This window comes from Leucoraja erinacea, chromosome 7 (assembly GCF_028641065.1).
Source record: "Leucoraja erinacea ecotype New England chromosome 7, Leri_hhj_1, whole genome shotgun sequence".
Lineage (NCBI taxonomy): Eukaryota > Metazoa > Chordata > Chondrichthyes > Rajiformes > Rajidae > Leucoraja > Leucoraja erinaceus.
In genome coordinates, this window is record NC_073383.1 from 77149565 (window position 1) to 77161909 (window position 12345).

At 49.3% G+C, this 12345-nt stretch overlaps 1 protein-coding gene across 2 annotated transcripts in view; it reads right to left on the reverse strand.

Annotated features, from left to right (window-relative positions):
- The window catches only part of adcy5 (adenylate cyclase 5), a 255344-nt gene that overhangs the window by 16525 nt on the left and 226474 nt on the right, over positions 1 to 12345 (reverse strand). For both annotated transcript variants that reach the window (XM_055638793.1, XM_055638792.1), the window contains exons 11-14: positions 11415 to 11512; positions 10846 to 10933; positions 5377 to 5493; positions 3109 to 3270 (exon numbers count right to left, since the gene is read on the reverse strand). In XM_055638793.1, coding sequence (XP_055494768.1) covers positions 3109 to 3270; positions 5377 to 5493; positions 10846 to 10933; positions 11415 to 11512 — 465 coding nt within the window. The remainder of the gene's footprint in view (positions 1 to 3108; positions 3271 to 5376; positions 5494 to 10845; positions 10934 to 11414; positions 11513 to 12345) is intronic.

Sequence of the window (12345 nt, forward strand, 5' to 3'; positions counted from 1 at the left end):
ATTTATTTTTCATGCACACTGAATGGACACTGGTTGAGTAACGTTTTTTTGTTTCCTCTGGGTATGCGAATACTCAGGAAATGACAATAAAGATATACAATACAATACAATAGCTCTCTCTTGAAAGCATCCAGAGAACCTGCCTCTGAGGCAGTGCATTCACCCTGCGTTCCAAAGAATAAAGTCCTAGCCTGCCCCGTCCCTCCCTAAAGCTCAGGCCATCGAATCCTGGCAACGTCCTCGTAAATCTCTCTGCACACTTTGCAGCTTAATGACATGCTTTCCGTAACAGGGTGACTAAAACTGAAAATACTCCAAATGCAGCCTCACCAAGGTCTTGTGCAAATGGAACATAACATCCCAATAGACAATAGGTGCAGGAGTAAGCCATTCGGCCCTTCGAGCCAGCACCGCCATTCAATGTGATAATGGCTGATCATCCCCAAACAGTACCCCGTTCCTGCCTTCTCCCCATATCCCCTGACTCCACTATCTTTAAGAGCCCTATCTAGCTCTCTCTTGAAAGTATCCAGAGAACCTGCCTCTGAGGTAGAGAATTCCGCAGACTAACCACTCTCTGTGAGAAAAAGTGTTTCCTCGTCTCCGTTCTAAATGGCTTACCCCTTATTCTTAAACTGTGGCCCCTGGTTCTGGACTCCCCCAACACCGGGAACATGTTTCCTGCCTCTAGCGTGTCCATCAGACTTTAGATCAACACAAAATGCTGGAGCAGTTCAGTGGGACAGGCAGCAGTTCAGTCTAGTTTATTGTCACGTGTACCGAGGTACAGTGAACAGCTTTTGTAGCGTGCTATCCAGTCAGCAGAAAGACAATACGTGATTCCAATCGATCCATTCACAGTGTATGGATCCATGATGAGGGAATAACGATTAGTGCACGTTAAAGCCAGCAAACCCTGATCAAAGATGTAGACAAAAATGATGGAGAAACTCAGCGGGTGAGGCAGCATCTATGGAGCGAAGGAATAGGTGACGTTTCGGGTTGAGACCCTTCTTCATTTTTCCCGCACCTGCAGTTCTTTCTTAAACAAAGATAGTCCAAGGATCACCAGTGAGGTAGATAGTAGAAGGGTCTCGACCCGAAACGTCGCCTATTCCTTCGCTCCATAGATGCTGTCTCGCCCGCTGAGTATCTCCAGCATTTTTGTCTACCTTCGATTTTTCCAGCATCAGTAGTTCTTTCTTAAACAAAGATAGTCCGAAAGTCACCAGTGAGGAAGATAATAGTTCAGGACCGCCCTCAGGTTGTGGTGGGATAGTTCAGTTGCTTGATAACAGCTGGGAAGAAACTGTCCCTGGATCTGGAGGTATGTGCGTTTTCACACTTCTGTACCTTTGGCCTGACGGGAGAAGGGAGAGGAGCATCTCTGGATAGAATGGGTGACGTTTCGGTTTGAGACCTGTCTTTGGCGCCTCTCTGCATACCTTGGGTATGCAAAGCAAAGAATAACACTACATGTGACCATAAAGTACTCATTCATACATTCATTCAGTTTAGTTTAGTTAGTTTACAGATACAGACAGGCCCTTCGGCCCATCGAGTCCGCGCCGACCAGCAATCCCCGCACACTAACACTACCCTACACACACTAGGGACAATGTTTATATTTATAACAAACCAAGTAACCTACAAACCTGTACGTCTTCGTAGTGTGGGAGAACACCGGAGATTCAGGAGAAAACCCACGCAGGTCACGGGGAGAACGTACAGACCACACCCATAGTCAGGATGGAATCTGGGTCTCTGGCACTGTGAGGCAGCAACTCTACAGCTGTGCCACCGCATTTAGAAACAACTTCCTTGTAGTTTCATGGATGGAAACATGGAAACAGGCGCTGTGGGCTTTTCATTCATATGTCCCTATGATCCCTTTAAATCCCTAATCAAGACCTAGCCTGCCCAATCTCTCCCTATAGCTCAGGCCCTCACTCCCCCAAAACTTCAGCGTAAATCTTCTCCGCATCCTTTCCGGGTAAATCTCATCCTTTTCACAGAAGGGTGGTCAAAGGGGCAGAACAGTAGTGCAGCGGTAGAGTTGCTGCCTCACAGCGCCAGAGACCCGGGTTGAATCCTGACTACGGGTGCTGTCTGTACGGAGTTTGCACTTTCTCCCCGCCACTGCGTGGGTTTTCTCCAGGTACTCCAATTTCCTCCCACACTCCAAAGGCGTACAGGTTTGTAGGTTCACTGGCTTCGGTAAAATTGTAAATTGCCCCTAATGGGTGTGGGATAGTAATGCTAGTGTATGGGGATCACTGGTCGATGCGGGCTCAGTGGGCTGAAGGGCCTCTTTCCATGTTGTATCTCTAAACTAAAATTGAATTCAGTCTGAAGAAGGGCCTCGACCCGAAAAACGCCAACTATTCCTTTTCTCCAGAGATGCTGCCTGACCCGCTGTTACTCCAGCTTTTTGTAACCAACTGAACTTAGTTTAGATTATTATTATTAGTGTATTATAAACTAATATGAATGAATGAATGAATGAATGCTTTATTGTCACATGTGAGAAGTCACAGTGAAATTCTTTGCTTGCATACCCAAGGTAGACAAATAGTGGCCACGTAAAGAGCGCTGACATAGTTACAAAGTATCCGCGCCAGGTCCTCCTTTGTTCCCCCCCCGCCCCCCCCCCCCCCCCCCCCTCACATGGCGATCCCCCCCACGCCAGATCCTCCATTGTTCCATCCCCCGGCGGCGGCGTCCTCACTTCCACGCGCCTGTCCTTGTCCGTCAGTCGGCGCCATCATCGCCCGCCGTGCCGACCTCTCCACTAACGCTGCCGGGTCCTCTCCAAACGCCTCCCTGGCCCCGACCCCGGTCCCCAGCTCCGTCGACCCAGGCTATTAGCGCATTATAAACTCATAATTATTATTAGATAATCTATTATTAGTCCATTATAAACCGATTGTCTTTTCCCTAATCTTAACCGAATGCCCTCTGGTTTTTGCCGCACGTTGTGCTGCCTGGCGTTAGGAGACCAGTGACTTTGGACTGTAGAGATACGGCGTGCAAACAGGCCCTTCGGCCCACCTAGATGAGGTTGGAGCAGGTGCAGGTGGACCTCTGCCTCGTGCCAAAGTAACTTACCTCCGGGAAGTTACAGCTGGGTTGTTCTCCGCAAAACGGCGTTTCCAAGTCCAGACTATAGTTTGTGAAGTAAGTGAGGATTTGACAAGCGCTAACGTTTGTGGGGGTGATGTTGAACTCTTTGGCCACACAGATCCGCAGGTCCTGGGTGTTGCAGACAAACTGGAAGAGAAATAACCAGAGCAAAGCGTTCAGATAAATATCCCTATTTTTATCCCCTTATCATGTATCTCTACACTGTAAATGGCTCGATTGTAATCATAGAGGGAGTACAGAGAAGGTTCACCAGACTTTCATACGAAGAAAGACTGGATGGACTCGGCTTGTACTCGCTAGAATTTAGAAGATTGAGGGGGGATCATAGAAACTTACAAAATTCTTAAGGGGCTGGACAGGCTAGATGCAGGAAGATTGTTCCCGATGTTGGGGAAGTCCAGAACTAGGAGTCACAGTTTAAGGATAAGAGGGAAGTCTTTTAGGACCGAGATGAGACAATCATTTTTTACACAGAGAGTGGTGAATCTGTGAAATTCTCTGCCACAGAAGGTAGTTGAGGCCAGTTCATTGTCTATATTTAAGAGGGAGTTAGATGTGGCCCTTGTGGCTAAAGGGATCGGGGGGTATGGAGAGAAGGCAGGTACAGGATACTGAGTTGGATGATCAGCCATGATCATATTAAATGGTGGTGCAGGCTTGAAGGGCCGAATGGCCTACTCCTGCACCTATTTTCTATGTTTCTATGTCTTGTCTTGTTTTCTGCTGACTGGATAGCGTGCAACAAAAGCTTTGCACTGTACCTCTGCACAGCTGACAATAAACTAAACTGAAACCTTAGAGATACAGCGCAGAAACAGGCCTTTCGACCCACCGAGTCCGCGCCGACCAGCGATCCTCGAGAATTACACTACGCGACACATTTTGCATTTTACACCAAGCCAATGAACCGACAAACCTACGTAACAGAGAACAGCAGATGCGGGTTAGAATCGAAGGTGGACACAAAATGCTGGAGTAACTCAGCGGGTGAGGCAGCGTCTATGGGGAGAAGGAAGGGGTGACGTTTCGGTTCATGTCACCCACTCCTTCTATCCATAGATGCTGTCTCACCCACTCACCTACAAACCTGTGCTTCTATCGAGTGCGGGAGGAAGCCAAAGATCTCGGAGAACGTACAAACTCCTTAGAGACGGGCACCCGTGGTTGGGATCGTACCCGGGTCTCTGGCGCTGTTAGGCAGAGGCTCTATCGCTATGCCACCCTGCTGCCCTAAAGTTAGTGTTGGGTTGGTGAGGTTCGAGTGGACTAGAATACAAAACCGGGGATGTAATGCTGAGACTTTATAAGGCTTCAGTCGGACTTCATTTGGAGTATATTGAGCAATTTTGGGCACCTTATGTTTGATTTTCCCTGGGCCCATGTGGCACTAAATTATCATCATCATAAGAGTCTGGTTCATGGAGTCAGAACATTACAACGAGTTTCCACAAGATCAGATGTCTAGCCACCCAATAATACCCACCACGTTCGCAGTATGGTGCGCAGTTTTGGGCCCCGTATAGAAAACATAGAAAATAGTTGCAGGTGTAGGCCTTTAGGCCCTTCGAACCAGCACCGCCATTCAATGTGATCATGGCTGATCATCCAGAATCAGTACCCTGTGCCTGCCTTCTCCCCATATCCCCTGACTCCGCTATCTTTAAGAGCTAAAACTAACTCTCTCTTGAATACATCCAGTGAATTGGCCTCCACTGCCTTCTGTGGCAGAGAATTCCACAGATTTGTGGAATTCCCTGCCACAGACGGCAGTGGAGGCCAAATTACTGGATGGATTTAAGAGAGAGTTAGATAGAGCTCTATGGGCTAGTGGAATCAAGGGATATGAGGAGAAGGCAGGCACGGGTTATTGATTGGGGACGATCAGCCACGATCACAATGAATCTCATTGTGCCTTGTCACATGTGCCAATACAGTATTCCATTCCATTCTCCCGCCTTCTCCACATAACCCCTGACACCCGCACTAATCAAGAATCTATCTATCCTTGCCTTAAAAATATCCACAGACTTGGCCTCCACATCCTTCTGTGGCAATGAATTCTACAGATTCGCCACCCTCTGACTAAAGAAATTCCTCCTCATCTCCTTCCTAATGGAAAATCCTTTAATTCTGAGGCTCTGGCCTCTGGTCCTGGACTCTCCCACGAGTGGAAACATCCTCTCCGCATCCACTTTCACTATTCGCCCTGTGCAAACATTCGGCAGTACCTACCATGTTGACAAAGGAAGAGAGGAAGACCAGTGAGATGGTGAAGACCCCGACAATGGTGCTGTTCATCTTGGACTGGACAATCTTCTTCGACAGGAGCTGGAGTGGGCTGGGGAAGACCTGGGGAAAGAGAGAGGTTGGGAGCTCAGTCAACAGAGGCAGATGACAGCGTGCATTAAATACTATCATCCAGGGCGGCAAGGTGGCGTAGCGGTGAGTATAGCTTATTTAGCTTAGAGATACAGCGTGGAAACATGCCCTTTGGCCCACCGAGTCCGCACCGACCAGCGATCCCCGCACATTAACACTATCCTACGCACACTGGGAAATTTAACATTCGTACCAACCCAATTAACCTACAAAATCTGTACGTCTTTGGCGTGTGGGAGGAATGGAATGGAATGCTATTTATTGTCATTCAAACCTAGGTTTGAACGAAATTACATTTACTACAGTTTTTACATTACAAAAAAAAACCCAAGACCCACACTTAACACAGTTTACATAAACATCCATCACAGTGAGTCTCCAACACCTCCTCACTGCGATGGAAGGCAAAGTCTTTCTCTCTTCCTTTTATTCTTCACCCGCGGTTCAACTACAGCGTCGAGGCGAACTGGTGCTCCGATGTTAAAGCCCCTGGCGGACGATGGTAAGTCCTGTGGCCATTTAGCCACGCCGGGCGATGTTAGGCCCCGGCTCCATGTCCTTTAATCCCCGCGGTTCAAGCAGACCAAACTGAAGCTCTCGGAGAAAACCCACGCAGGTCACGGGGAGAACGTGCAAACTCCGTACAGACAAGCACCCGTAGTCCGGATGGAACTGGGGTCTCTGGCGCTGTGAGGCAGCAACTCCACCGCAGCGCCACCGTGCGGTCCGAGGCCTGCTCGTTAACTTCTCAAAGTCCCCATTCTAAGTTCTATTTTTTATTATAAATGAGTGGAGAATTGGAATTTTGGGAGAGACATCTGGAAAACACGTGTCTGATGTAACCTGAACTATCCTCCCACTCCTGGCAAACACGGCTATTATATGCTGTTTCTTTATTTAGACTCAGGTACCGATGACTCATACTGCAGTCACTGTTTGTGCAACCTTTATAACTAATTCAGAATAGAACATTTTACCATGTGAAGAGTGGTACCCAATAAGAAACTAAACATGACCAGAGTCAACATGTTTTTAATCCTGTCAGTTAATTCATGACCACCAGCTCCCTGATTAGCGCCAAGAACATCGCTATTTTGTTGATGGGCACAAAACATGTAGGAAGGAACTGCAGCCGCTGGTTTACACCAAAGATCGACACAAAATGCTGGAGTAACTCATTGGGACAGGCAGCGTTCCTGGATAGGAGGAATGGGTGACGTTTCGAGTCTAGACTCTTCTTCAGACTGACCCGTTGAGTTGAACTGAATTGGAAGTTCCAAGCAATTGCGCCAGTCAGAGATACCGCGCGGAAACAGGCCCTTCGGCCCACCGTGCCCACAGCAACTAGCGGCCGTCCCGTGCACTAGCACTATCCTACACGCTAGGCGACAATTCATCGTTTTTTTACCGAAGCCAATTAACCTACAAACCTGTACATCTTTGGAGTGTGGGAGGAAACCGGAGCACCCGGAGAAAACCCACGTGGACACAGGGAGGCCCAGGTGTTGGTGTTGTTGTGACAGCTGTCTGGGGCAAAGAAAAGCCTTTGGGAGAAGAAAATTCTTCACCCCTCGCTAGAATTTAGGAGATTGAGAGGGGGATCTTATAGAAACGTACAAAATTCTTAAGGGGTTGGACAGGCTAGATGCAGGAAGATTGCTCCCGATGTTGGGGAAGTCCAGAACAAGGTGTCACCGTTTAAGGATAAAGGGGAAATCCTTTAGGACCGAGATGAGAAAAACATTTTTCACACAGAGAGTGGTGAATCTCTGGAATTCTCTGCCACAGAAGGTAGTTGAGGCCAGTTCATTGGCTATATTTAAGAGGGAGTTAGATGTAGAATGGATCATTGTTGGCCAGGGGAAGTTGACAACGAGGCATATAAAGATAAAATTTAATCAGGAGGACAGACTGGTCGGAGAACTAGGATGGGGGAGGGATGGAGAGAGAGGGAAAGCAAGGGTTTCTTGAAGTTAAAGAAATCAATATTCACATTGAAGAGACACAAAAAGCTGTAGAAACTCAACGGGACTGACAGCATCTCTGGAGAGAAGGAATGGGTGACGTTTCGGGTCGAGACCCTTCTTCACATATTGCTGGGTTTAACGAAAACATCTTGTTAACTACTTAAAATCTACTGTAACTGATGTTGAATAAGAGATAGATATTGTCCAGGTCAATTTGACCTCCTTCAAACAACAGTTGTGGAATCTTCTATCCTGTACATCCACCCTGGGACCAGGTTGAATTCCAACTTCCTGACTTATTTATAGTCGTTCTCTCAGCCAGTGCAAGCACTGGGATAATTTGTCTCTATAATGAGGCGATAAACAGGAACTAGCAATCTCTGGCCTCACAGCGCCAGAGTCCCGGGTTCAACCCTGACTACGGGTGCTGTCTGTGTGGAGTTTGTACGTTTTTCTCGTGACCGCATGGGTTTTCTCCTCATCTTCCGGTAGGCGGCGCGGCTCTGGCCAGCAGCGGCCTCTGCAGCCTGTCCGCGTTTTATTATTTTTTGTCTGTGTTTTTATGTAGTTTTTGTTATTTTATGTTGGGGTGTGTGTGTGTGGGGATGGATGGGGTGGGGTGGGAGGGGGGGGGGGAAACATTTGAATCTCTCCCTGCACTGAAGACCCGACCTTTTCTCTTCGGGTCTCACAAAAAGCGTTGAGGCCACAACGAAGAGCGGCCTCCAACGGAGAGAAGCCGGGGACTCTGGTGCCGACTAACCGTTCTTCAGACTGAGAGCGGGGGAGAGGCCGAGATATGGAGGGTGAGGTGTGAGCGGTGGAGAGAGCGCTGCTGCTGCTGCTCCGCTGCTGCTGTAGAACTGCCGCTGCTGCTGGCTGCTGCTACCGGAGAGTCGGGGCTGCTGCTGCGGGTCTGCGGACGGCGGCACCGGGAGCCCGCGGATCCCTGGAGGGAGACCGCTTTTCGGGGCTCCTGCAACGGCGAATTCTCCCGCCCGTGTTGCGGGGTTGAAAAGCTGTCCTGGAGCGGGGCTGACAGCACCATGGAGCGCGGCTGGGTGACGTTCGGGTCGACCCTTGCGAGCGCACACCGGGGGAAAACTCCAACACCAAGACCCGGTGTGTGACCTCGCACCACCCGGCGTGGCTTCAATGGCCGCGGGACAATCGCCATCGCCAGCCGGGGGCTTTGACTTTGACTCTGACATCGGGGGGGGAGAGTGCAGTGGAGAGATAAGTTTTTTTGGCCTTCCATCACAGCTATGTGATGGATGTTTATGTAAAATGTAATTATGTTGTGTCTGGGGTCTATTTGTGTGTAATGTATGGCTGCAGAAACGGCATTTCGTTTGGACCTCCAGGGCTCCAAATGGCAATTAAATTGACTCTTGACTCATGACTCTTGACTCTTCTTCCCAAAGGAATGTCTTTTAATTCTGAGGCTATGGCTTCTGATCCTAGACTCTTCCACGGGTGGTAACATCTTCTCACTGGGTTTTCTCCGAGATCTTCGGTTTCCTCCCACACTCCCAAGACGTACAGGTTTGTAGGTTAATTGGCTGGGTGTAAAAAAAGTCAAATTGTCCCCAGTGTGTGTAGGGTAGTGTTAATGCGCGGGGAATTTGTGGTCGGTGCGGACTTTGTGGGCTGAAGGGTCTGTTTCCGTTCTGCATCTCTAAACTAAACTAAACTCAGCGGGTCAGGCAGCATCTCTGGAGAACATGGAAAGGCGATGTTTCGGGCCGGGACACTTCATAGGTGATGTTTTGGACCCCAACTCAAAACTCTGATGGAAGTTTGGGAAAGATAACAAAATGGGATTAGTGTTAGGGTTCAGGTAGCTGGTGGTGGAGTCCAGAGCCAGGGGCCACTGTTTAAGAAAAGGGGCAATCCATTTAGAATGGAGATGAGGAAACACTTTTTCACACAGAGAGTCGTGAGTCTGTGGAATTCTCCGCCTCAGAGGGCGGTGGAGGCCGTTTCTCTGGATACTTTCAAGAGAGAGCTAGATAGGGCTCTTAAAGATAGTGGAGTCAGGGGATATGGGGAGAAGACAGGAACGGGGTACTGATTGGGGATGATCAGCCATGATCACATTGAATGGCGGAACTGGCTCAAAGGGCCGAATGACCTACCCCTGCTCCTATTGTCTATTGTCTACACAAGGAAGTTCAGATGCTGGCATCCTGTGTAAAACACAAAGTGCTGGAATTACTCAGCGGGTCAGGCAGCATCTGCGGAAGGACTGGATAGGTGACGTTTCGGGTTACTATCCTCCTTCGGACTGAAGAAGGGACCCAGCTTGAAACAAAGGTGGGTATTCCTTCCACATTGAGGGTACGTACACTTGGGCAGCTTACAACCCAGCGGTATGAATATTGATTTCTCTAACTTCAAGCAACCCTTGCTTTTCCCTCTCTCTCCATCCCGCCCCACCCTAGTTCACCAACTAGTTTCACTGATTAATTTTACTGTTTGTACGCCTCGTTGTCACCTTCCCCTCAGCCAAGAACGGAACTCACTATCAAAACATGGAGGGGACGGGTGACACAATTGTTTGGCGGCCACGTGCGTATGCGCACGCTCACACACGAGGCTTCGGAGACTCAATCCGGCGGTAAAAACGGTGATTTTAAAATCGGGATCACAAAAACTTGTGGGGGATGTCCCCCACCTCTCAAAACATGGGGGGGACGTGTCCCCTCTGCCCCCCCCCCCCCCGGGTTTTCCGCCCCTGCCCTCAGCCAACAATGAACCATTCTACATTTCCTTCATCATCGTCTGCTTTGATCTGTCGTTTTCACACTTTACCCTTCCATATTTCTAGTCTCCCTCTCCCCTGACTCTCAGTCTCTAGAAGGGTCTCGACCCTAAACGTCACCCGTTCCTTCTCGCCAGAGATGCTGCCTGTCCTGCTGAGTTACTCAGGCATTTTGCGCCTATCTTTAGGGTTAGGGTTTGACAGTGCAGAGAGTCAGTGGGCTGAAGGGCCTGCTTCCATGCCATGTGACTCCAGGCTGTGAAATTGATTTAGTTTAGTTTCGAAATACATCGCGGAATCAAGCCCTTCGGCCCCCCGAGTCCGCACCGACCAGCGATCCCCGCACATTGATGCTACACACACTCGGGATAATGCACATTGATAATCTACAAACCTGCACGTCTTTGGAGTGTGGGAAGAAACCGAAGATCTCAGAGAAAACCCACGCAGGTCACGTGGAGAACGCGCAAGCTCCGTAACAGACGGCACCCGTAGTCGGAATCGAACCCGGGTCTCCGGCGCTGTGAGACAGCAACTCTACCGCTGTGCCACCGTGGCCGCATAAACTCACAACGCTTTTAAGTTGCTCACCTTGACGCAGCAGTAGATGGTGGACACGAAGAGTACGCCGGCCAGAATGACCAAGCAGGTCAAGTAGAAGGTCAACATCAACACCGAGCTGTACACAGGAGAGGGACAGAAGAGAAATGAGCCTCCCATACACCGGCAAGCAGCACTCACACACCACATAGACAATCACAACTAGCCTGAGATGAGGGAAAACGTTTTCCGTATTTCTGGATCCAATCCAGAGAATTGACCTCCACTGCCTTCTGAGGCAGAGAATTCCACAGATTCACAACAAAACGTTTTTCCTCATCTCCGTTCTAAATGGCCTACGCCTATTTCTTAAACTGTGGGCCCTGGTTCTGGACTCCCCCAACATCGGGAACACGTTTCCTGCCTCTTGCATGTGTCTAATCCCTTAATAATCTTATACATTTCAATAAGATTTCCTCTCATCCTTCTAAATTCCAGAGTGTACAAGCCCGGCCGCTCCATTCTACAGGTTGTAGGTTCCTTCCATCGATGAGGCAGGGGGCTAGTGTAGGCAAACCACAGTCCCTCTCCTCTTAAGGCAAACAAGCAGGAAGACTTACTGGGGCATAATGATGATCTGAATGGAGCAGATGAAGAGGAAAACCAAGCAGGAACAGGCAACGTAGGCACCAAATCTGTCATCCACCTCCTTGGAATACTGGGGGAAGAGGAGAGAGAAGGTTTACAGCCACGCAGTAACAGTTGGCACAAAACAAGTGCCCCTTATCCACACACAAGGGGCAAAGGTCTAGGGGCAGAATCAGGCCATTCAGCCCATCATGTCTATTTCGCCATTCAATCATGGCTGTTGGGTTGTGAGTGGATACAAACAATGAAATTGAGCAGGACAGCAATGAAACTAGTAGGGCAACCGGTAGGGTGGGTGGCAACGTGACGCAGCAGTAGAGTTGCTGCCTTACAGCGACAGAGATCCAACTTTGATCCTGACTAAGGGTGCTGTCTGTACGGAGATTGTGCGTTCTCCCCGTGACCTGCGTGGGTTTTCTCCGGGTGCTCTGGGTTTCCTCCCACACTCCAAAGATGTACAGGTTTGTAGGTTAATTGGCTTTGGGCGGTCACGGTGGCGCAGCGGTAGAGTTGCTGCCTTACAGCGAATGCAGCGCCGGAGACCCGGGTTCGATTCTGACTTGTCCTGGGTGCTGTCTGTACGGAGTTTGTGCGTTTTCCCCGTGACCTGCGTGGGTTTTCTCCGAGATCCCGGTTTCCTCCCACACTCCAAAGACACACAGGTTTGCAGGTTAATTGGCTTGATAAATGTAAAAATTGTAGGTCTAGGATAGTGTTAATGTGCGGGGAGCGCTGGTCCCGGTGGGCCGAAGGGCCTGTTTCTGCGCTGTATCTCTAGAACTAAATAACACTAAAACTAATATTGTAAATTGTCCCTGGCGTGTGTAGGATAGTGTTAGTGTGCGGGGAATCGCTGGTTGGCACGGACTCGGTGGGCCGAAGAGCCTGCTTCCGCTCTGATTC